This window comes from Schistocerca cancellata, chromosome 3 (genome assembly GCF_023864275.1).
Source record: "Schistocerca cancellata isolate TAMUIC-IGC-003103 chromosome 3, iqSchCanc2.1, whole genome shotgun sequence".
In the NCBI taxonomy this organism is placed as follows: Eukaryota; Metazoa; Arthropoda; class Insecta; order Orthoptera; family Acrididae; genus Schistocerca; species Schistocerca cancellata.
The window spans coordinates 768,789,389-768,814,490 of record NC_064628.1 but is presented as its reverse complement, the minus strand read 5'-3'; the positions used below and the strand labels follow the sequence as shown (position 1 = coordinate 768,814,490).

At 42.9% G+C, this 25,102-nt stretch overlaps 1 protein-coding gene across 4 annotated transcripts in view; it reads left to right on the top strand.

The window, feature by feature from the left end:
- Nucleotides 1-25,102, top strand: part of LOC126175808 (complexin) — a 747,913-nt gene that overhangs the window by 494,887 nt on the left and 227,924 nt on the right. For 2 of the 4 annotated variants that reach the window (XM_049922795.1, XM_049922794.1), the window contains exon 1: nucleotides 21,063-21,159. The exons of the other annotated variants lie outside the window; for them this stretch is intronic. In XM_049922795.1, the coding sequence (XP_049778752.1) occupies nucleotides 21,099-21,159 (61 nt within the window). In that variant the 5' untranslated portion in view covers nucleotides 21,063-21,098. Of the gene's footprint in view, nucleotides 1-21,062; nucleotides 21,160-25,102 lie in introns of those variants that run through there. 4 annotated transcript variants of the gene reach the window in all.

The following is a 25,102-nucleotide window of genomic DNA, read 5'->3' as shown; positions in this document are numbered from 1 at the left end:
GCACAGATTTGTCCTCTAGTGGGTCCAACACTCATCTTCCCTAACAATACTCAAGGCAGAGTATTTATACTCTTCCTACAATGTACTACTGGTTGTAATAATGCATGCCGGTCAGAGTGGTCGAGCGGTTCTAGGCTCTACAGTCTGGAACCGCGCGACTGCTACGGTCGCAGGTTCGAATCCTGCCTCGGGCATGGATGTGTGTGATGTCCTTAGGTTAGTTAGGTTTAAGTAGTAGTTAGTTCTAGGGGACTGATGACCACAGCAGTTAAGTCCCATAGTGCTCAGAGCCATTTGAACCATTTTTTTTGTAATAATGCAAAACATAAGTTATAATATGAAATAGTTTAACAACATTATGAAACACTTTATAATATTCCCTACTTTGCTAGAACAAGTTTAAGACATTTTCTAAAGACATAAAAATCACATTACTAGTGAAATTGCAGAAATAAGCATTATAACAATGCTAAACTATCAATTATCTATATTTTGTTAATTAGGCTCGAGATTTAATTCCTACCATTTACAGATGATGAGAACGAAACGTATTCTTCTTTTAGCTAAGCATTTTCCATATATTAATTTCCTGAAAATGATTTCGGTTGTTTATGGTACAAAGGGTATTGTAACTATTATTGTTTGTTATTGCTATTTTTCTTCTAAAAGCCTTTTTCCTATTATCGAAAGGTAATTGAATTTAATTACAATACATAATGCAGGGGTGGTAACCATAAGCATGGAATGTTACACACTGACCAACTGCTGCATACAAGGCAGTACGAAGAGCGATTTATGATCGTGGGACATGTGATCAACACCTCGCGAGCTCCTACAGCCGTTATTGCCAGTAGATGAATTCTGATGGTTCTGTTGTTCCTTTATTCAAGCAGCTCCACGTATGGCCCCACGAGAGTTTGTCGACTCATTCCAGACCTTCCTGACTCAGAAAAAAATCTGAGTACGTACCTGTAATCAATGCCAGGTCCTTCTGCACTGAAGGAAGCAAGGCCAATCGTTTCATTATGTCGCAAATTTTTTACTTCTGTTTTCTTATTCCATGTGGTTATAATTAAAGTACAGCTACTCGCAGAGGTCCAGTGTGGGCTATAATCATTGTATGGCAACGAAAGTTCATAGATATTCTGACACGTTAATGCGGAATCAATCTGAGCTGGAAAAAAATTAGTTCCACTTTTGGCCATCACGTGCAAATATTGCACTGTGGATGCAAGAAAGACGAATAGAAATGTTTCCATATGTGATGGATTAGGCACGGGATGTGGGCAGAAAAAGTAAGAAAGACATAACGTTGATTTTATTATCAACCGCAGCTTGTTCAATAAGAGCACCGAAGACGTCGACGGGATGCTGTACGGCGCCGGATTTGTAGACAGTGGCAAAAAATTGAAACTAATAAATCAGTTCTGCATAACGTATTAGCGTGTTTCGATAGCTTACGATAATTACAGCCCACACTGAAACTCGGGGAGTAGATGCACTTCAGTTATAACCACCTCGTATATCTTGGCTGTGTCTTTGGTACGCTCATTGTATCCACAGATTCTTTCAATATTTGCGGCTACGGAAGTGGTCACGGGCTTCTCCAGGCATCATGGATGCTAATTACCTAGTTAGTCAGCAAGTCATTTACATGTTCGATAGATTGTTCGATCGATATCAAACTAAAGTTCAACGAGTCAATTTACAGGATATGTATGTATAATTAATGTTAACACTAATGAACACACTACCATTTTATTCCTAATCATGTACTACACTTAAAAACAAGTCTTTTTTTAAATTGTGGTACGGACTCCAAGTAGCAATCTGAAACCATTCGCGGAAAATACCGACCCGCTTGTCAGACAAAGGTCACAGCAAGTGTGTTGCCGGAACTACCGGTTGCTGTCCCGCTAATAAAGTAATTGTGTCTCTTCACAATGCGGCTTCTGGATGTCCTATACGGCAGCCACGCCGACTGAGCGGGGGGCAGCCAACTCCGCCCAGATGTTCTGCTTTAAGCAGGAAGCGGCCCACGCTGTGCCGAGAACCATTCCGTCACGTGTTCCCGACCTCCCAAGCGCAAGAGGAACACTATACCAAAAGACTACACCCAGAGTATCACGACGCGTTGCTCACATTTTTATACGGTTCTCTTTGCCCTCGTTTCTCTGCAGATAGAAGGAAATACACGCGTTTCCCCTAAAATGACTTGCGACTCGTTAAAATTATTGTTGTCTCTATTCATCCAAACAAAAGAAGGATCAACCCGTTTTTCTTCAACTGCGTTACTCACCGAGGTACGGGCATAAACTGTGTTTCTTTCTTATATAGAACTACTTTTTTGCTCCAGAAAGACAGATCTTAATGAGGTAAATTAAGTGGAATAATTATTTTGTAGATCTGACAAGAAATTACGGGATGAACTTACGTTGAATATGGAGATTTTTATGCTGTTGTTGAGACACTTCGAATGGTAGGGCCACCCCAAAATTTACTCCGCTCTCTCTGGAAAGCAGTGTCACCGAGGCACGCGATACGTCATGTTTACGCCACTCTCGACGGAAAACTGCATCTTTGATACAAGAGATGTTGTTGCTGTTGTTGTCTTCAGTCAAAAGACTGGTTTGATGCAAGCTCTCCACGCTACTCTATCCTGCGCAAACCTCTTCATCTCTGCGTAACTACTGCAGCCTCCATCCACCTGTATTCAGACCTTGACCACATACTTCCTCCCATTACCAGTTTGAAGGTTTACGATTCCTTGATGCCACACGCAGCGTCCCACCAGCATATCCCTCCTTATAGTCATATTATGTTACAAATTTCTTTTCCGCTATTTGATACAGTCTAATTTTCAACATTCCGACTTTCATCTCTTGTACCACATTTCAGAAGCTCCTATTCTGAAAATAACAAAAAAAAAGTTTCTGGACAAGAGAAATTTGTTGTTATCGAATATATATTTAAGTGTAGGTATTTCTATGGAATGTCGCCTTGTACGGAAGTGAGACAAGAATACTTCGTTCGTGGTTGACATGTCATTAGCTCAGAGCATCACTGAGCACATCGCTTTTCACTATAAAGATCATTTCAGTAATTTCTCACAAAAACGTTCTTTGCTGCCTAGTCATTACGAGTAACGCATACATATTGCTTGGCAGGTGGCTGCGTCTAAACATCGACTAAGCAATATTTATGCCCTACCGATAATGACTAGACAGTGGAAACTAAAACAGCCACTAAACAATTTTGTGAGTATTGATTGAAACAAACTTGATTGTGAAGGGATACTTCATCAGTTGTGTGTTGCTCTTTGCAAGCGTTGACAAGTACAGTGCGAATACTGTCTACGTATGTGAGGTTTGTTTCAATTTGTTTCATAGAGACCTGACTTCCCGCTGTAAAAAGAAATCATAGTTCCATTTAAAAAAATGGAATGATGCCAATATCTCGGTGACTATTCAATATTCCAAAACACTTTGGTCTTTGTTTCATGAGCTCCTGATCACTATTCGTCCAGTTAAATTACATATGTCTTTAACGATGAAATCTTACTTGAGGTGAGTCCGCAGCTCGTGGTCGTGCGGTAGCGTTCTCGCTTCCTACGCCCGGGTTCCCGGGTTCGATTCCCGGCGGGGTCAGGGATTTTCTCTGCCTCGTGATGACTGGGTGTTGTGTGATGTCCTTAGGTTAGTTAGGTTTAAGTAGTTCTAAGTTCTAGGGGACTGCTGACCATAGATGTTAAGTCCCATAGTGCTCAGAGCCATTACTTGAGGTGAAAAAGTTACACTTTTCATATCGTATACTAGTGAGCTCGAAAAGTGTTGGAATATTTAGACATTTGACAAATTGTCGAGAATTGCCAACAAGCAGACAGACTGATAATTTGAAAAAAAAATGATATTTATTCCTCGAGTGAAGTAGTAAAACTAAAGACGTAGCACACATTGCGTCCAAATGAAACTTTTCGTACACAAAAGGACTCAGCAGAATTGCGTTTCAGAGATGCAGAACTATCATGAAGTAATACATTTGTTTGTCGGGCGGCTACTGTGCAAGAAGCCTCCAGAGAAAACTCATCACGTCTAGCCTAAATTGCAGCATTTGTCAGCAGATTTGCCCCTACTTAATTGTGGAGTTAATCGCTTTCAGAAGGCGGTTTCGACCTTGAGAAGGATCTTGACAGAGTTTTCTTGATGTGGATATAGAGCTCGCAGTTTCTGTGGACTGGAGAACTTCGTAAGGATCCAGATAGTCAAAAGGAGGAAGCAGTTAGTGGCGTAGCATTTTCAGTCCAGCGACCGAATCTGGATTGAGTGAGAGTACTATCGGATAACAACTGGGCTTATGTCAGTAGTGTAGGAGCTGTGACGTTTACACCTCACCTGGTGGTTGAAAATGAGACTCTAGTCGTTTATTTTAAAAATTTATTTATTTATTTAATCTGATCTGATTAGGGCCACGGGGCCTTCTCTTACATCACGTCAGGGTTTCACACTTACAATAGTTTTCTCATATCATAGGTGCCTAAGAAATAACAAATTTAATATTACAAATAGTATTAAAATGATTTGAATATCGATACAGATGATATGAGTAAGTAATACTATGAACTAATAAAGTTAATAGTGGCACTACTTATACTATTACTGCTTGTGCTGTCACTAATGATGATGATGATGATGATGATGATAGCAGATATAGAAAGAATTTATAGGTGTACAAATTACATATTTTCTGACAAAGCAAGTTCTAAATGAAAGTTAAGGAGACTGCACAAGCTAAGAATAGTAAGAAATGATCAAGATAAGGTTGGAAAGAAGGCTGTACTAGTATAACGAGTGCGTACGGTTACAACAGAAATCGTTATTGTTGCTAAAGTATATATATCATTAACTGTCTTTCTGAAGCTAGAGGTGTTATTTAATTCTCTCATATGATATTCCAAATCCGGGTTCCTCCTGCTAAGATGGACTTCAGAAAAGTGGCTAAACGATGGAGTGGGACAGAAAAGTTCTTGTTCTGGTGGGATCGCCTGCTTCCGCCATTTTGTTCGGACAAAACCGTTAAGGTCGAGGACTGTGGGACTGTGGACTGTGGACGTCGATAAGACAGTAGGGAGTATGCAGATCTCAGCGCTTTTCTGCACGCAGCCAGAATAGTTGTGCGTATGTTGGTGAAATATGACCAAAGAATTAACATCACAGGCATAACGAACACAGGCATTCATAAACAGTTATAGGAGCTGTAAGCCTTCCTAAGAAACCTCTCCCAGTATAAAATCGTCAGGAGGGAAGAGCTTTTTATATTTTTATACGCCATGAAGAGATGCTGATGACCTTACGCACATTGCACTTAACTGCTTATCCAATTTAGATCTTCATCTGTTATTACCCCTAGACTTTTTGCTGAGGGAGAGGTTATATGCCCCATTTAGGATTAAAAATGGTAGGGATTCCCGATATTTCGAGCTAATGAGCCTAGAATGACCAACCAATACCGCTTGGGTATGGATGGGGTGAGCACTAACATTATATCCTGTGCCCATTTTGATAGTGCACACAGGTCGGTAACAAGATTCTCGACAGCTGTCTTCATGTTTATTGTTTTTACACTTAGATAGAATTGGAGGCCATCAGAGAACATGTGGTATTTTCAGTAGGACAAAAGTGATGACACATAATTGGCATATAATTAAAAAAGTACAGGACCTAATACCGAACCATGGGGAACGCCTGAAACTATCTGCTTCCGTAGTGACTTTATACTGCCGGACGTAACACATGGGGATACACGTGAACGAACTCGATATATAACTACCTTTTGTTACGATCTGAACAGCAAAAACAGCCAAAACAACGAATCGCGTTCTTCATCCATCACCTGGAATATTAGGACGCATACAGGCAACGTTCTTATGATTTTGCAGAAGGCGAAGAGACGGGTAATTACAGTTAATGCTCGATGTTTCTGTCCAGAGATTCTACCGGATGCTTTTATACGAACAACTGTTGCTAAATATAAACGAAATGGAACCGATTTAACGATAATATAATACTTTTTCAATAACTATGTGACGAGGATTGCTAGTAATATGGATCTACTCAGAAGCTATTCATCCTCAAGTACAAGTGTGCTACTGTTGTGTGATCATAAACTGTGTGCTCGTACCTATACACGAAAGGCTGCTACTACCGCTTATTTTAACCTGTGAGTTCATAAAAGACTAGGACTCCGATTTTATGCCCTGAAACGTTACCCCTTTGTATAAAATTTGACCTATACGTGAATAAACGCAATCTGACTGACTTTATATTAAGTTTCGTCCTGGCAAGAACTTTCGCAAAGCACGACGTAATAAGAAGAATTGAGCAATATAAAACTGAAACTATAATGCTTAAAATAGATCTCATGCAGTTACTAACTACGCATGTACAAGAATTGCATATTATAGACACAACTGGTGGCATGCAAATAGTTTTATCCTACAATACCTAATAATTTGAAAAAAACCACAGTTAAGGTGGCAGCAAAAATCATCTCGAAGTCTTCGTTTCCGTTGTCTCGTGTTTCGAAGTTCCACAGTGCCATAAGCTTACCATTATAGTTAAAATATTTATTTAATAAATTGTAATTTTTGATTAATGTTATTCTCTCATGCACTTTAATAATATTTATTACGTCTTGACCACACTTCTATTATTTCCAAAAACAGCTAACGCGTTTCGACATTCAGTCATTTTCAAAGGCTATAAAACACAAAGGGTGTTTTTGGAAATAATAAAAGCGTGGACAAGACATAAGAAAATGCATTAAAGTGCATCCAAATGGCCACTTCGTCTCATAGCATTATCATGCAAGTTGCAGCTATTCTTTCATGGCTCAAAATGTAATTAAAATGACTGTGTTATAATTCGCGAACGTACTTCCTGAGTTAACACATGTGAAATATGGAACACGCGGTAGGTTAACTTGAATACAGACCGGGAGGGATGAAAATAAGCCCATAAAAATCCAAAATTATGCTATTCTTTAGTAACTGAATATAAGATCTCACCTTTCATATACAAATCCATGTGCCTTATATTATCGTCCGGATACAACACACGAAAGAAAATCACCACATATTAGCATTAACGGCCGAAATATTATTTGATGAGTGATAAAGCAACGAGATGTGCCTCTTGAAGCCTTGGATGACTGAAATAATATTGGTTACTGATCGCACGTGCTCTGAAAAGTTGGATGCGCGAACAAAGATCCTACATTTACCATATTAAACTCTATTACAAAATGTATAATGGAAAGAAGTCTACTGCTCTTTAATGTGGGAAACTAATTAGCGTACAGTTATGTGAATGCAGAGAAACCCTCTCACCATTACCCTCCGTAAATGCTCAATTCACTGTCACAAGACAAAGCGTCTATGCTGCGAGGTAGAATCTGCCCTTCAGTCTTTGTCTTCCGGCCACGAAACTTTGTGAAACAATTCTACCGACAAGCTTCCCTATTGGTAGAGTCCCATCAAAGCTCACACAGATTTGTAAGACATAACTTACAGTTTCTATCCAGAGGTGCACTATCCCAAGAAAAAGATAAATTACTACAGATGTTTGAGGCAGGCAAATGTCGATCGCTGTGTGCGCCAATACGCGGAACAGCAGATGCCGTTCGCACTGTTTAGGATCAGAAAACATCGGCACACTTGTACGTGATGATGAATAGTTTAACAAGTGGTTTACTAAACACATTTTCTTGCGGTCCATCGGAAAAAGGCATGTAAGAGAGCTAGGTCAAAAGAATCGAAGACTAATGCTGCGATTTTATGTAGTTAATGAGGATATTCAGCCAATGGCGATCGATTTCGCCATAATACACGTTTTCATTCCAATGAGTTCTATTGATTCATCCATTCACTGCTGGAAACACCCGTACATATTGCCGTCTGTCTGACAGGCTTCGCACCACCTCCAATTTTCTTGTGTTCCGTTGCAGCTCAACAACACGTCTATTGTAAATTACGCTTCCACAGCCAGAGAGGTGATTGCGTTCGATGAAGTTTGGTACAGTGTAAATAAACAGTTTAATTTGAAGAAAGAGTTCCGGCGCGATACTGCACAATAAATAATTATTTCCCAACTTCATTTATTTATTTATTTTCAGCTGTCTACGAGCCATTGGAACCCATGTATGATAGAGATGTTAAAAATTCTACATTGAGCTTCTTATAAGGAATGCTAGGTTATGTTACGTACCTGTTCGAGATTTGGAGCACACGAAAGCATCTGAAAGACCATCCGACGTCGAACTTCAGTTGCGTTTCCATGCAGTAACTCACTGTCTATGTCCGCGCAGTGCCGTTGCGTGCTTGGTATAGTTCGCCCGACGTCTGAATCTATACTTCACTACTGGTGTTTTCCTGGAGTGGCCGTCGATGAGAGAGTGATGTGAGCGTGTATTTGGCTGGGAGCTAAAGCTCTCTCATCGTATTCGTGTTTTGGAATGGAGGCACTGTTATAAGCTTACTTTGGGGAGGATCAGTTTGGATTCCGGAAAAATTTAGAAACACGTCAGGCAATACTGCACCTACGACTTACGTCATAAAATAGAAATAAGAAAGCTAAATCTACACATATAGCATTTGAACATTTAAAAAAAAGTTTTGCATAAAGTGACCGGGATAAAATACAGTGAGCAAAAGATTACCTACAATGTGCACAGAAACCAGACTCCAGTTGTCAGAATGGGAGGACATGAAAGGGAAGGAGTGGTTGAGTAGGGAGTGGGATAGAGCAGTAGCCTAATCCGATGTTATTTCATCTTTACATAGGTCAGGCAGTGAGGACAACTAATAAGAAATTTGGAAAGAGAATTAAAATTGAGTGAGAAGAAATAAAAACTCTGAGATTTGCCGATGACTTTGTAATTCTCTGAGGGACTGTAAATTATATGAGATACCAGCTGAACCGAATAGATACTGTCTTGAAACAAAGTTATAAAATGAATATAAAAATAGTGGAACAAGTGTGATGAAATTTTGTGGTATAAAATTAGGTGATGATGAATAAATTAGCATTGGGCAACAAACTACCTGGCGATAAACGAAATAGATGGCATACAAAATGCAGGCTGGCAATAGCAAGAAATTTTTGGGTAAGGTCTTGTGGGACCAAACTACTGAGGTCATCGGTGCCTAAGCTTACACACTACTTAATGTAACTTAAACTAACTTATGCTAAAGACGACACACACATCCATTCCCAAGAGAGAACTCGAACCTCCGACGGGGGGAATCAATAGCAAGTATTTTCGCAAAAGAGGTATTTGTTAACATTTAACGTAAATTTATGTGACAGAAAGTCTTTTTGGAGGTGTTTGTCTGGAGTCTAGCTTGAGGAGGTGCAACGTTGTCGAGGAGCAGATGAAACAAGAACAAGAAATGAATGGACGCCTTAGAACTGTGGTGCTACAGAAGAATGCTGGAAAACATATGGGAAGAAGTAGGTAGAGCTGTCATCAACCAGAACATCATAGCGCTTTGGTAGGTATGACGTGCCATTATCTTCATCTGATCTTTCAACTAACTGAAGCCAATTATAAGGGCAGCTACGGCATAACGTGGGCTCTGAACCACGGTGTAACTCCACTTTTTCAGGTTAACAGACATTAACAGGAGAGAAATGAGTGATGAAAAGTTGCAGAGTCGAATTAGGAAAAAAGACATTTAAAGCAAAACTTTACGGAAAGGACCGGTTGCTAGAACACTCCTAAGATTGCATAAAACTAGTATTCTGACTTTAGACGACGACGACGACAACAACAACAACAACAGTTCCGCGCAGTAGTATTCTCTGTTGAAATGCTGGCTCTCTTCATAGTTCGAGAACATCTCGCAACACTGTATGAAGCAAATGCCTTATTGCTGCTTATAAAAGAGTCAACATTCCTCTAAATCCATGTTACCCTTACATCGAATCATCAACTAAAAAAGAGTTGCTGTTCAAATTAAATTTTGAGCTTCGTTGTGGCTTTTATTATTCGCTTAATATTTTCGTACAAGAACTAGAACTCGTGTTGTACACAGCAAAATTTTATGTTTCTACGAAATGCTTTTCTGATCATAATCCTTACGAATATGACTGAAGTAGTCGCGTGAAGCTGTGTAATGTTAATAATATTGTCAACGAATGAGATGTACCGCTGAAGAATAATATTAAAAATGCTCCCACAGATTCTGGACGATTCGATAACCTCCATGAACGAATCAAATCACGTAAAAGTACTTTTAACTTCGGGGATGCTGTATTGATAAAAATTTTCAATTTTCGCGTTCATCTAAAGCACACGAAGAGCAACACGACGTTTTGAGAAATGTCTCTGTGTATCAGGACATGTATTGCCTGTCATCCTATAATTAATAATTCCAATTTAGAAAATTTAATTTCCCTATAAACTGCGCTGTCTCTCCCTTTTTTTGGGTCCGTCAATATTGACTCTGTCCTCGTTCCAGCGAGTCTTTTTGCGGACGCACTGGTTACCGGGAAATGAAATAGTTGTTCCAAACATTGACTCTGAGATCGTAAACTAATTACTACGCGAAAAAATGAATCCGATATTTACTCTTGGCAGTATACTTTCCAAACACAGTTAGCAAAGAAAGGGAGCCCATAACGGGCGTGGCAAACATAACTGATAGATGTCGTCCTCCTAGCGGCCGTCTCACACTGTATACTATACGGAGAGGCCTTCTGTAAACGATTAAGTGTTAATTAGTGTACTTTAGGTTATTTGCTAATAGCTGTTCATTTTTAAAAGCTGTACGTGGAGGTTGTAGTGGAGTTTCATACGTCAGTAAGTTTAGAAAGTCCTCATACATTATTGTTCCCCTAACAAATGCGAAACAATTGACCGGTAAGATATCATACGTTCTTTTTACATTGCTGAGAACCAAATGTTAGCATTAATACTGCCGCTTTTACCGTCATTTGATGTATATGCCACGCAGCCAACCCGCTATCAAAAAAATGTTCAAATGTGTGTGAAATCTTATGGGACTTATCTGCTAAGGTCATCAGTCCCTAAGCTTACACACTACTTAACCTAAATTATCCTAAGGACAAACACACACACCCATGCCCGAGGGAGGACTCGAACCTCCGCCGAGCCCAGCCGCTCAGTCCATGACTCAACCCTCTATCACAAAATTGTATGACTAATTATAAAAAATAAAATAAAAGAAACAGCTTACGTAGTAGCTGATTGCATTCACAACAAAACATCACACTAACTCGTAATAAACGGAATAGTTGGATTGTTGAAAGAAAAAATGCTGTAAAATGCTCCAAGACTCTAAAGTGAAATACTATGGTTTCCCTACCGCGTGACAGATCATTGAATGGAACAGAAATTCACCATGCGAATACACCCAGTTATAAGTTATACATCTTGCATCCGTTTCATTTAGTACATCTTCAGGACATCGAAAAGAGGTTTCCGGTGTATCTTAGTATGCGTAATTAGCGTAACTAACAACCATAGGTCTGGAAATTAACGGTTTCGCCCATAGACGTATACACAAGCGCAGTCTTGCTAATGTTGTGACAGTGTTATTGCCTAAGGCTGCGTTTATTTCGAAACATCCCAAGTAAGGAGTAAATTACAAGTTATAAAAATCACTCATTTGATTTTATCGCCATTCAGGATACATAAGTACTGGTAAATACCGTTTCGACAACAAGTGTGTCGGTCGTGGCTCTCCAATAAAACGACCACTCCAAGTCTCGCGACGTGAACTCCTCGGGTTTTTTGGTGTGAGGGTACTAAAACGATTCGGTACATTTCGTGTTAATAATTAACAAGAACTCCGGAAACGTGTTGTGGATGGTTGTCAGTACATTCGGAAAAGCCTGGGATATTTGAACGAGTACAAGCGTAGATCCAAGACGTGCTGAAGCCTTCCTCCACATGAATGATGGTCTTGTGGAACATTTGTAATGTGTTTGTCCTCCAGGGCATATCTGCATTTCGGATCCTCGTGTGCTCTGTTATAAGGTGTTCACGTACTCAGTAGTAATACGAGAACATATACGAGAGCGTACTGAAAAGTAATGCCTTCGAATTTTTTATCCTAAAACTCATAAGGATTTTTTAAAATAAAAACAACGTTATTAACATTCTACACTTTTATTCTTCAAGTCTGTATTTTTATTTCTCATCATAGTTACCCTAGCTAAGAATACAATTCTTCCACCCAGAAACCAGTTTACTGATACCTTCACTGTAGAATGATTGAATTTGTTGTCGAAGCCACAACCTCACTTCTGCTTGCATCGCTTGATCCCTGTCAGACTGAAGTCCTCGAATGTGTTCCCTAGGTTTTGGAAACAGACGAAAATCGGATGGGGCCAAGTCAGCACTGTCCGGAGCATGATCGATGACACTGAATCCGAGGCGTCGGACTGCTGCAGACTTCACAGGGTTCGTGTGTGGCCTGGCATTGTCACGCTGAAGAAGATGGTGCTCTATGTGTGGACAAACTCTTAGAATTTGAAACTCTATAACAACACGCTGTTCCCCACGCACCGACATATACTGCAGAGCCAAAGAAAAAACTGCTACACCTGCCTAATATAATTTAGGACCCCTTGCGAGCATGCAGAAGTACCGCAACTCGATGTGGAATGGACTCGACTAATGTCTCAAGTAGTGCTGGAGGGAACTGGCACCATGAACCCTGCAGGGCTGTCCACCGTAAGAGTACGAGCGGTGGAGATCTCTTCTGGAAAGCACGTTGCAAGGCATCCCATATGTGCTCGATAATGTCCATGTCTGGGGAGTTTGGTGACCAGCGGAAGTCTTTAAACACAGAAGAGTGTTCCTTGAGCCACTGAGTAGGAATTCTGGACCTATGAGATGTCGCATTGTCTCGCTGGATTGCCCACGTCCGTTGGCATTCACAATGGACATGAATGGATGCAGGTGATCAGACAGGATGCTTACATACGCGTCACCTATTAGAGTGGTATCTAGACGTGTCAGGGGTTCCATATCACTCCAACTGCAGACGTCCCAAACCATTGCAGAGCCTCAACCAGCTTGAACAGTCCCCTGCTGACATGCAGGGTCCATGGATTCATGAGGAGGTCTCCATACCCTTACACGTCCGTCCACTCGATGCAATTTGTAACGAGACAGGAAACATGTTTCCAGTCGTCACCAGTCCAATGTCGGTGTTGACGGGCCCAGGCGAGGCGTAAAGCTTTGTGTCGTGCAGTCACCAGGGGTACACGAGTTGGACTTCGCCTCCTAAAGCCCATATCGATGATGTTGAATGGATCGTACACTGACACTTTTTGATGGCCCGGCATTGAAATCGGCAGCAGTTTGCGGAAGGGTTGCACTTCTGTCACGTTAAACGATCCTCTTTAGTCGTTGTTGGTCCCGTTCTTGCAGGATCTCTTCCGGCCGGAGCAATGTCGCAGGTTTGATGTTTTACCGGATTCCTAATATTCGCGGTACACTTATGAAATGGTCTTACGGGTAAATCCCCACTTCGTCGCTACTTCCGAGATGCTATGTCGCATCGGTCGTGCGTCGACTGTAACACCAGTTTCAAATTCACTTAAGTCTAGATAACCTGCCATTGTAGCAACAGTAGCCCTTCTAACAACCCCGCCAAACACTTGTTGTTTTATATAGACGTCCCAACCGCAGCACCGTCTTCTGTCTGTTTACATATCTCTGTATTTGAATACGCATGCCTATACCAGCTTTTTGCCGCTTCAGTGTAGTTACGTTACACCCCACCATGGTACACGCTACAATTCGGGTCCCTCGAGCGGCAGATGGTTTGCAACGTGCGTCAGCGAGGCGGGAAAATCGACCGAGTAACATGCATGACACGCAGTACGTCAACCGGTATTGAGAACAGAATAGAAAATTCGAAGGCATTACTTTTCAGCACACACTCGTACATCGTATGTGGGAAACCATTGGCAACCAGACCCATGGTGTTAGATTTATTTTCTTGTTTGATTATCTTGTTTGATTATCTTCTACCCGCCCCTTTCGTTTGTAATTACAGTAATTAAACACCCTATATTGCACTTGTATATGTTGGCTTTGAAACTCTTCGTAGAAGTGACCGAGAAATGCGATAAAGTTGAAAAGCAAGGCAGGCGGAATCGACTGTTTGAGAGTAATAGCTGCTAACTGGTGTTCTCATGCCAGTCTCAGTGGTTACGTGCAGCAAGAAGATAGACTTAAGTTATTATCAATAAGATTAAAAGTAGTTCCTGTTGGCCCTACATTATACAACAAATTTAGGTCAGCTAGGTTGTTGTAACTGGAACTATTTGCTGACTTCTAGCACATCGGAAATGTATGTGCGTATTCACTTTTAAGTGAACAACTTTCGTGGAACCAAGTGAGTGAGACACGTACAAAATAGGTTTAACAGGGGATATTGAACGTATAGAAAGAAAGTAGTACGAATGATGATAGTTTGTTTCAGACGCGAGAGAGAGTCACAGAATTACTGAAGAACCTGAACTAGTACATATTTTAAGATAGACCCTATTACCACGTGTAATTTTACTTTAAAAGTTGCAAAAATCAGTACCGAGTGACTCACTAGGAATATACAAAAATCGCTACGTATCACTCCCGTACGGACTGCGAACTTCACGCGCTTGGAACGGGATGAAGCTCTAATAAGCGGTACAACGGAATGCGTCCTCTAGCATGCACCGTGGTTTGCAGAGTATTGTGGTAAATACAGATCTTTTTCGGTCACGACTGCGGAACAGCCTGATAACACACTACATCATTTCCGACCACAGCTGAATAACGATATCGCACGATCGCGGATGTCAGCTGTTCTAGAATGGCTAACGCCTTGGCGGTGCTGAAATGCGAGCAACACGTGACTAAAAAGGAAAAGATACGGTTATATCTGGATACTAAGTTAAAGTAGATTACTGATAAGCTGTGGTGGCAGTAATTACATTACTCCTACCTTAATGTGCACACATTTACCACAGAAAGTCTCCAGTGATGAAGGGTTGTGCTAAGAGTTGTCAGCAAGACTGCATTAGCGAGCACGCCGCACAATTCCTCCACCGTTACAGGTGTACCGCGTTTTTCGCCAAAATTAGGGCGCTCCTGTTTATCTGCGACGTACCCGCAGCGTCTCTTTATCCCTCTTAAAGCTCAGCACGCGGCGCGGTGCTCCCTTGGGTATCTCTAACTCGTAAAAAAATGGTCTACCAGCCGCTCTGAAGGCTTCTTAATGTTTCCGGAACCGGCAGTAATTTGCCTGTAAACGAGCCAGAAGGATTTCACGTCCATCGTTGCTACTTACTACTTTAAACTTGAACATCGCTAACATTTTTCTTACTTTATAAGCTCACTTTCTGCAGCTATTTGTGAACCAGGGTTAGGGGAGCGGCGAGTGAGGTTTCTTCTGCAAGAAAACCCAAAACTCGAAAGCTGGTGGAACATACTTTAACCCTTTATAAATCCCACCTGATTTTTCTATTTTATCACGTATTCATAGCTTTTTTCGTATGAGCACTCTATCAGTTCCACCTATTTTCCCATCCTTCCGTAAGCCCAGTACAAGACGTGAAGCATCGTCTAGCGCATGTAAATATGGAGCAGACTATTCGGGTCTTGCGTTATTAATTTTCCTGATTTGCAACAGTAGTGTTTTCTTATTTAACACTCTGCTTAATCTCTAGTGGTTGAATACTATATCTTAATATCATACATACAATTAGTTACTGTCTTAAACTTACCCAGAATTTTTATAGTTACTGGACTAGGGGAGAGAACAAATAATGTAGTGATTTTCTGACACATTTTTATTGCATCATGCAACACTGTTCGCGAGGTCATACGCCTTTGAGTCATTCTCTTATTTTTAACAAAATTTATTCATGGCATATTCTTAACATATTATATGATGCACTTAAACTGAAGGTAAAATCTTTTGGAATGTTAGCCCGTGTCACGTTACATTTCAGTTTCTTCTACATGATCGATGTTTCGACCCCTCTGCTGGAATCTTCTTCAGGATTTTTTGGTCTTAACTATTAGCTAGACAATTGGCTCATGCAAAGGTCCAGCGTTCGATTCCCGTCACTGTCAGGGACTTTACCCGTACTGAAATTCATGTAATGGTGTACACTGAACCACGTGAGGGCTGAAGCTGCTTGATGAGATGTACCGACATCATAGGAGGCAGAGCTGAAACTGACTGGGAGAGCCATCTGCTACCCGCACGTTCCTCCACACCATTTCAAATGACAGAGGGAGACATGGTGGCCGAACTTTATCTCATAGTCAGCCGGCCCTGATGGCCGAGTTCGTTAGTCTGTTAGCTATTGCAGTAAAAGTGCTACAGAGGGTGTACGTGCGAGCAGTCGTTGAAGAGCAGTTTATAGTGCAGGAATGACAGCAGATTTGTTTGTGGCCTCAGAGCACAAGAGCGTGTTGATACAAATTGTGGTAATTAACATTTATTTCTACTGAATTCACCAGGTGGTCCCCTGTCACAAATAAGGAAACCGCAATATCTGTTCAGTGAGTTCAGTCTTTAGTGAGTGCCACAGCCTGCACTAGATGGACCGTGAGAGACCAAGGGCTTCAGTTGGGCAGACATAACTGCTACCGAGCCTAGATCTGCTCATGCCACAATGAGTCCGAGTGTCTCATCTTCCAGATCAGGAAGTACAATGGACTTCAGAAAAACTTTGTTATGGGGTCTAGAATAGATAGGTTGGTTGGTTTGCTTGGGGGAGAGGACCGAACAGCGAGGCCATCGGATTAGAGAAAGATGGGGAAGAAAATCGGCCGTGCCCTTTCAAAGGAGTGATGTAGGGAAATCACAGATAACAATACATACATAGGCTGTTAAGGGCGAAGCGTTGAGGTCCAGTCCTTGAAATATCCAGGCGTCAAGGGGATGGATGATTTACTCATCGTCCCTACCTTGACATTTATTTGCCTTGCACCTCTCCTGCACAGAGGAAGATCTGGAGCAAGAGATGGGTGCAGAGAAATTGAGTGTAAATACTCTGTCAACTTCCCTGAGAGCTCATTGTTCAGAGCAATTTATTTGGACAGCTCATGGTTCCCTTCTAGATGCAAGGCCCCTAAGCAGCATCCACAATGCAACAACATGTAGTTGGCATCTTGGTGAAAAATTTGTTATTTCATGATTCTGAATGATCTGATGTGGCCAATCATGACTTACTCTTCTCTGCCAACCTCTTCGTTTCAGATCAACTTTTACACCCAATATCCTAAATTATTTATTGGATATATGCCAATCTCTGTCCTCCACTACAGATTTTATCTTCTACAGCTCCCTCTAATGCTATGGAAGTTACTCTCTGATGCCGTAACACCTGTTCAATCACTCTCTCCCTTCCTATAATCAGTGTTTCCACATATCCTATCGTTGCAAATTCTACGTAGAACCTGCTCCTTTCTTATGTTATCATTCCGCCCAGTTTGCAAAATCCTTCTATAACATGACGTCTCTAACGCTTGTATTCCCTACTTTTCCGATTTTCGCAGAATTCACCATTCACAAAATTAGATTCTTCACAATAAGACACCCGATAAGCACATACAAATGGCGGTAGTACCGCATAAACGAGGTATTAAAGTGCAGTGCATTAGCGGAATTGTCATTCGTACTCAGGTGATTCATGTGAAAAGGTGTCCGACGCGATTATGGCCGCACGACGGAAATTAACAGAGTCTGAACACGGAATAATGGAGCTAGACACATGAGACGTTCCATTTCGGAATACGTTAGACCATTCAGTATTCTGACATCCACAGCGTCAAAGGTGCGCTGAGGATACCATACTTCAGCTATTGCCTCTCACCACGGACAATGCAGAGACTGACGGCATTCACTTAACGACCGAGAGCACCGGCGTTTGCGTAGAGTTGTCAGAGCTAACAAACAAGCAACACTGCGTGAAATAACCGCAAAAATCAATGTGAGACATACGACGAACGTATCTGTTAGGGCAGTGCGTCGAAATTTGTCATTAATGGGCTATGGGAGCAGACGACCGACGTAAGTGCTTTTGCTAACAAGACGACATCGCTTCCAGCGCCTCTCCTCTGCTCGTGACCACATCAGACGGACCCTAGGCGGCAGGAAAACCGTGGCCTGGTCAGGTGAATCCCAGTCTCAGTTGTTAAGAGCTGATGGTAGGGTTCGAGTGTGGCGCAGACACCATGAAGCCGCGGACCCAAGTTGTCAACAAGGCAGCGTGAAAGCCGGTAGTTACACCACAATGGTGTGGGCCGTGTTCACATGGAATGAACTCGGTCCTCTGGTTCAACTGACTGGTCATTTTCTGAATATATTGTTCGGCCATTTGAAGGCAATCTGCAGCCATTCATGAAATTCGTATTCCCAAACAACCATGGAATTTTTATTGATGACAATACGTCACGGCACTGGACTACAACTGTACGCGATTGGTCTGAAGAACGTTCTTGACATTAGCGAAAGTTTTGTCGTTGCAGGATTTTGTCCACGAACTGACCTCTCGATTATGTCCCGTAAATCTTCGATGAGATACATGTGGGTCGATCTAGCTGGCCAAATAATTAGCTCGAACTGTCCAGAACATTCTTCATATCAATTGCGAGCAGTTATGGCCTGGTGACATGGCGCATTGCTACTCATAAAAAATCCATCGAATGGCCTCCAAGTAGCTCAACATAACCATTTGCAGAGAGTGATCAGTTCGGTTGGACCAGAGGACTATGTTCATTCGATGTAAACACAGCCCACATCATTATGGAGCAACCATCAGCTTGCAAAGTGCCTTGTTGGTTACTTGGGTCCACAGCTTCGTGGGGTCTGTGCTCCACTCAGTCCTTACCATCAGCTCTTACCCACTGAAATCGAATTCATCGGAAAGGCCTTGGTCGTGTGCTGCCATAGCCCATTAATGCCAAATTTCGGCTCACTGTGCTATTGGATACTTTCGTCGTGCGTCGCACATTGATTTCTGCGGTTATTTCACGGAGTGATGCTTGCCTGTTAGTCCTCATGACTCTACACGAACACTGGTGCTCTCGGTCGGTAAGTGAAGGCCGTCGACGGCTGCGTTGTGCATGGTGAAGGGTAATGTCTGAAATTTGGTATTCTGGCATACTCTTCACATTGTGGATCTCGGAATATTGAATTCTCTAACTATTTTCAAAACGGAATGCCCCATGCGTCTAACTCCGAGTACTAGTCCGTTACTTGCCGTCGTGCGACCATAATCACGTCGGAAACCTTTTCACACGAATCACCTGAGTACAAATGACAGTTCGAGTCTCGGCCGGGCACACAGTTTTAATCTGCCAGGAAGTTTCATATCAGCGCACACTCCGCTGCAGAGTGAAAATCTCATTCTACAAATGACAGCTCCGCCAATGCACCGTCCCTTTATATCTTATGTACGCAATACTACCGCAATCTGTATGTGTGCGTATCGTGTCGTCTCCTCAGTGTATAAGGCAGCAGGCATGAGTAGTGCCAGGTTTGTTAGTTCGAGTTTTATCTGGGGAGCCAGTCCGCCTCTATAGTTGGAAGTGGTCAGTGTGTCTGTCTGACATTCACAGGACACAGGCTCTATTGCAAACGGTGCTGTAGTCGATACGGCCTAAGAAGGTACCTGACAGCTTGCAAAACTGTTGCAAGATTTTAACTGCGCAGCACTAACGCTGCAGGTGAAAACAGTATCCGTAAGCTAGTTGTTGTGGTACAAGCTCTTCGGTCTCGTCCACGCTAGCCTCACTGCTGGTGAAATTCAAGTCCGCTATGTACACTACTCTGGTTACTATGTCCTGCCAGATTCTGAGCTAGTGGCTGAGCTAACTGTGACTGCGACTCTCACTGGGCTGCGACTGATGACTGGACTCGTTGACTCACTGGATGACTGACTGAGCCCTCCAGTCCGCAGAGGCAAAATAATTACTGGCGGTCGAGAAGGTGTTGACGGCGCGTTTCTTGCGAGTTTGTCTTTGGCGTCTCTCCTGATAGGTCCGATTGCTCCGGTACTTACTACCGACCTTCTCGCAACCTCTTTGCCACTCGGTGTGCTGGCGACGGCTCACGCCAGCACAGAGGTACCTCCGCGAAGCTGCTACGCCCAACCCACAGCAGCTGTTAGGGATCAACGTATACTGACTCAGCTATAAGTTTCTTGATGGAAGGCCTGGAATGGAGTGTTGCCTGCCTCTTGAAACCAGTTGACAAGGTAGTTAAATCTGAAGCAGCGGTTCCAATTTCTGGTTGTTGGCCAGCCAAAGTGGCCGAGCAGTTCTAGGTGCTTCAGTCTGGAACCGAGCGACTGCTACGGTCGCAAGTTCGAATCCTGCCTCGGGCTAGGACGTGTGTGATGTCCTTAGGTTAGTTAGGTTTAAATGGTTCTAAGTTCTAGGGCACTGGTGTCCTCGGATGTTAAGTCCCATAGTGCTCAGAGCCATTTGAACCATTTTTTCTGGTTGTTGACAATGGATGAGGGCTGATGTGTTGATCCCGTGTCCCGCCATACCCCATCCAAATGACGCAACTGTAGAGGACGACATGGCAGGCGCATAGTATCGCCCAGTTGCAAGAATCTGATTGCTAATTTCATTTTTTCCTGTATTTCGTATTCAGATGCGGGGAATTATTTGGCGAGGTAGTTCCTCGCCGTACTGCGAATCTGGAAGCCTAGCCCGAGCTCTGTTCAGAATTGCAAAAGGACCCGTCCGTGCCGCTCTCGGGCAGGCTAATCTGGGCGTGGGCGGGCGCTGGTAACAGCGGAAAAATCTTTACGAGTGATGCGCGGGTCGTTCGGCCCACGCCGTTAGAGCAGACTGGTGGTCATCCATAATAGAGATGCGCCGACTACGGTACTTCCGTGAGACAGGCAGTATCGACTGGCCGCGATTCGACCGGCTGGCGGCGTCTGTGTTTAATTCAGAGCTGAGCGGAGCGTCGGCGTGTAGCTGGGCAGCAGCAGTTCCCCCAGCCAGCCAGCCAGTCCAGCGGAGAGGCGGCCAGGGCCACGCGAGGCGAGATGAGCGCGCAGCCGGCAGCGACGCCCCGCGTCCGACTCGGCCCTGCGTCCGCGGCCGCCAGTGAGTACTCGTGCGGCGCTCCAGCCGTGGTCGGCAGGGCGGTCAGCAGCGCCTACTGCAGCGCCAGGGCCTGCCCCACCTGCTACACCGGTAAGCTCTCCGAGGCGGCCGGTAGGGGACCAAGTGCGTCTACATCTACGTACACGTCCGCAGCCCGTGGTCGTGCGGTAGCGTTCTCGCTTCCCGCTCCCGGGTTCCTGGGTTCGATTCCCGGCGGTGTCAGGGATTTTCTCTGCCTCGTGATGACTGGGTGTTGTGTGATGTCCTTAGGTTAGTTAGGTTTAAGTAGTTCTAAGTTCTAGGGGACTAATGACCGTAGATGTTAAGTCCCATAGTGCTCAGAGCCATTTGAACCATTTTGAACCATCTATGTACACACTCCACAGGCCACCGTATGGCGCGTGGCGGAAGGTACCCTGTACTATGACTAGTCGTTTCTTTTCCGGCTCCACTCACATATAGAGCTGTACGCGTCCCTAATTTCTCTTATCTCCGCGATTCCTTACGCAAAATGTACGTTGGCGGCAGTAGAATCGCTCTGTCGCGTCCCGGCACAGCCTCTCTATACCAGAATGAAGTAAGTGCGAACTGCGTAGCGCAATCGGGACGTTAACGACAATGGGTTAGTTATAAATTGCTGTCAACCTTTATATCGGAGATGAGGGGGAGAGAATCTCCGTAGTTTGAAGCAAATAAGTTTCCTGAAACTAGGTTATAGAATTTCAATAGGCAGGAAAATGGTTCAAATGGCTCTGAGCACTATGGGACTTAACATCTGAGGTCATCAGTCCCATAGACTTAGAACTACTTAAACCTAACTAACCTAAGGACATCACATACATCCATGCTCGAGGCAGGATTCGAACCTACGACCGTAGCAGCCGCGTCGTTCTGGACTGAAGAACCTAGAACCGCTCGGCCACAACAGCCGGCTAGGCAGAAAAGATTGGTTAGTTTCTATCAAGCTTATTCTTACATGTACTTATGTGAGGTGTTGGACCATAAACCCCTTAGTAAGATTCAGTCTCCTTTAATTTACGTCTATGATCACAATCTTTTCTGTTTAACAGATTACCGATTTGGGTCTTTAATGACCATCATCAGATCTGTCTCATAAAAACAAAGTCCTAATGTACTGCTGCCATAGCGGCATCGTCAAATGTTAAATGCGGAATCAGCACCAGCATCGTCAAATATATATAAATCACATCACATGCACGAGTGATTTGTATGTATTTGACGATGTTGGTGCTGATTCCGCATTTAACATTTGACGATGCCACTATGGCTGCAGTGCATTAGGACTTTGTTTTTATGAGACAGATCTGATGATGGTCATTAAAGACCGAAACCGTTAATCTGTTAAACAGAAAAGATTGTGACCCTAGACGTAAATTAAAGGAAATCTATTACATATACGGGTCACTGTGTTTTTTCGCGACGATGTCGCAGCTTGTGAAGATTCAGTCTATTTATTCGGACTTGCTACTTCAAAGCTAATTGCCGGTACATATAAGAAACAAGTACAAAGCAATCACTTGTTCTTCGTTAGCACTGTAATCTCTCTAAGTAATTGAGACAAAGACTAACAGCCTCCGTTCAACACTATTCCAACGACACTCTAAAAATCCTACTTGATCTGCAGTTCCTGAGTGTCCACCAGAGTCTATCACCGTCTTCTCATAGTTTGTATCAGCTGTATGGGCTGCTATGGGCCTACTCGGCCCCGCTGGCGTCTCGCTGCTGAATCTCCAAACTGCCGGCACTGGCTCTGAATCTGCGTCTGAATCTCTGCTTCTAGCTATTCTGCTGCTTGGCCTTTTACTTCGTTTCTCATGTACTTGGGTGCACACGAGTTAATTTGTTTCACACGACCCTTTCATTTCTAAGTGATCGGACTGCACAAGAATGCCTATGGTTCCGCACGGCATTCTCGTTTCTAATTGGTCGTCTTGTGCAAGAATGCCTTCGGTTCCACACGACACTTTCGTTTCTAGCTGCACACAACTCAATTTGGTTCCACACGAGTAATTTTTGCACGTGACTGACACTCTCTCTTCCTGTATTATCGCCCTGGTGTTTGCGTCTTCCATTGCGCAAGTTTGATTCATGCTGCTTCCTCTGGCAAGAAGTCAAACACTAAGTTATTTGATCAACAAGCCATCCTTGGCAGCCTCCGCCGCATATCTTGTCCCTACATCTTGGTGGACTATTTCTTAATGTCGGCTGGCTGTTTGCCTATGGAGCCTGGACTCTTATTATGGTCACAAAAGCAAGAATAAAAATTAAAATTTTTTACGATCACAACCGCTCTGCAGTCAACAACAGACGCCAGTTCTTTAAATTCCTCCAGTAGTGCTCCTCGAAAAGAACGTCACTTTCCCTCCACTGATTCCCATTTATGTTCCTGAAGCATCTCCGTGACACTTGCGTGTTGTTCGATCCTACTGGTAACAAATCTAGTAGCTGCCTTCTTAACTGCTTCGATGTCTTCTTTTATCCTGATCTGGTACGGATCCCAAACACTCGAACAATACTCACCAATGGGTCACACTAGAGTCCTACATGCGGTTTCCTTTACAGATGAGCTATATTTTCCTAGTCGATCATTCACCTTCCCTACTACAATCCTGACATGCTCATTCCACTTAGTATTCCTTTGCAACGTTACGCCTAGATACCAGGTGATCAAAAAGTCAGTATAAATTTGAAAACTTAATAAACCACGGAATAATGTAGATAGAGAGGTAAAAATTGACACACATGCTTGGAATGACATTGGGTTTTATTAGAACCAAAAAAAAGTATTGCTAGACGCTTGAAAGATCTCTTGTGCGCGTCGTTTGGTGAGGATCGTGTGCTCAGCCGCCACTTCCGTCATGCCTGGCCTCCCCAGACCTCAGTCCGTACGATTAATGGCTTTGGGGTTACCTGAAGTCGCAAATGTATCGTGATCGTCCGACACCTCTAGGGATGCCAATGCCTCACCATAACTACGGACATGCTTTACAGTGCCGTTCACAACATTATTCCTCGACTACAGCTATTGTTCAGGAATTATGGTGGACATATTGAGCATTTCCTGTAAAGAACATCATCTTTGCTTTGTCTTACTTTGTTATGCTAATTATTGCTATTCTGATCAGATGAAGCGCCATCTGTCGGACATTTTTTGAATGTTTGTATTTTTTTGGTTCTAATAAAACCCCATGTCATTCCAAGCATGTGTGTCAATTTGTACCGCTCTATCTACGTTATTGCGTGATTTATTCAGTTTTCAAATTTATACTCACTTTTTGATCACCCGGTATATAAACGGCATGACTGTGTCAACTAGCACGCTACTAGTATCCTACCCGAAAATTATGGGTTTGTTTTACCTACTCATCTGTATTAACTTACATTTTACTATATTTAGAGGTAGCCCTCTTTCATCACACCGACTAGAAATTATGTCTAACTCATCTTACATACTCCGACAGTCACTCAAGTACCACACCTTCCCACACACCACAGCATCGTAAGAAAATAACAATACACTGCTTCTTACCCTGTCAGCCAGATCATTGATGTACATAGAAAACAGTAGCGGTTCTAATACACTTTCCTGGGGCGCCCCTGACGGTACCCTTGTTTCTGATTAACATTCGCTGTCGCGGACATCGTACTGGGTGCTGTTACTTAAGAAGTCTTCAAGCCACTTATAACCTATTTTGTATGCTTGTACCTTCGTTAACACTTGGCCGTATAGCACCGTATCAAATGCTTTACGGAAATCTAGGAACATCGAGTCATTCTTTTACTCTTAATCCGTGATTCGCAAGATGTCGTGTGAGAAATGGGCAAGGTGAGTTTTGCATGAGCGATGCTTTCTAAAACGGTGCTGATTTGTGGTTAGAAGCTTTTCCCTCTCAATGAAATTTCTTATATTCGAACGGAAAAT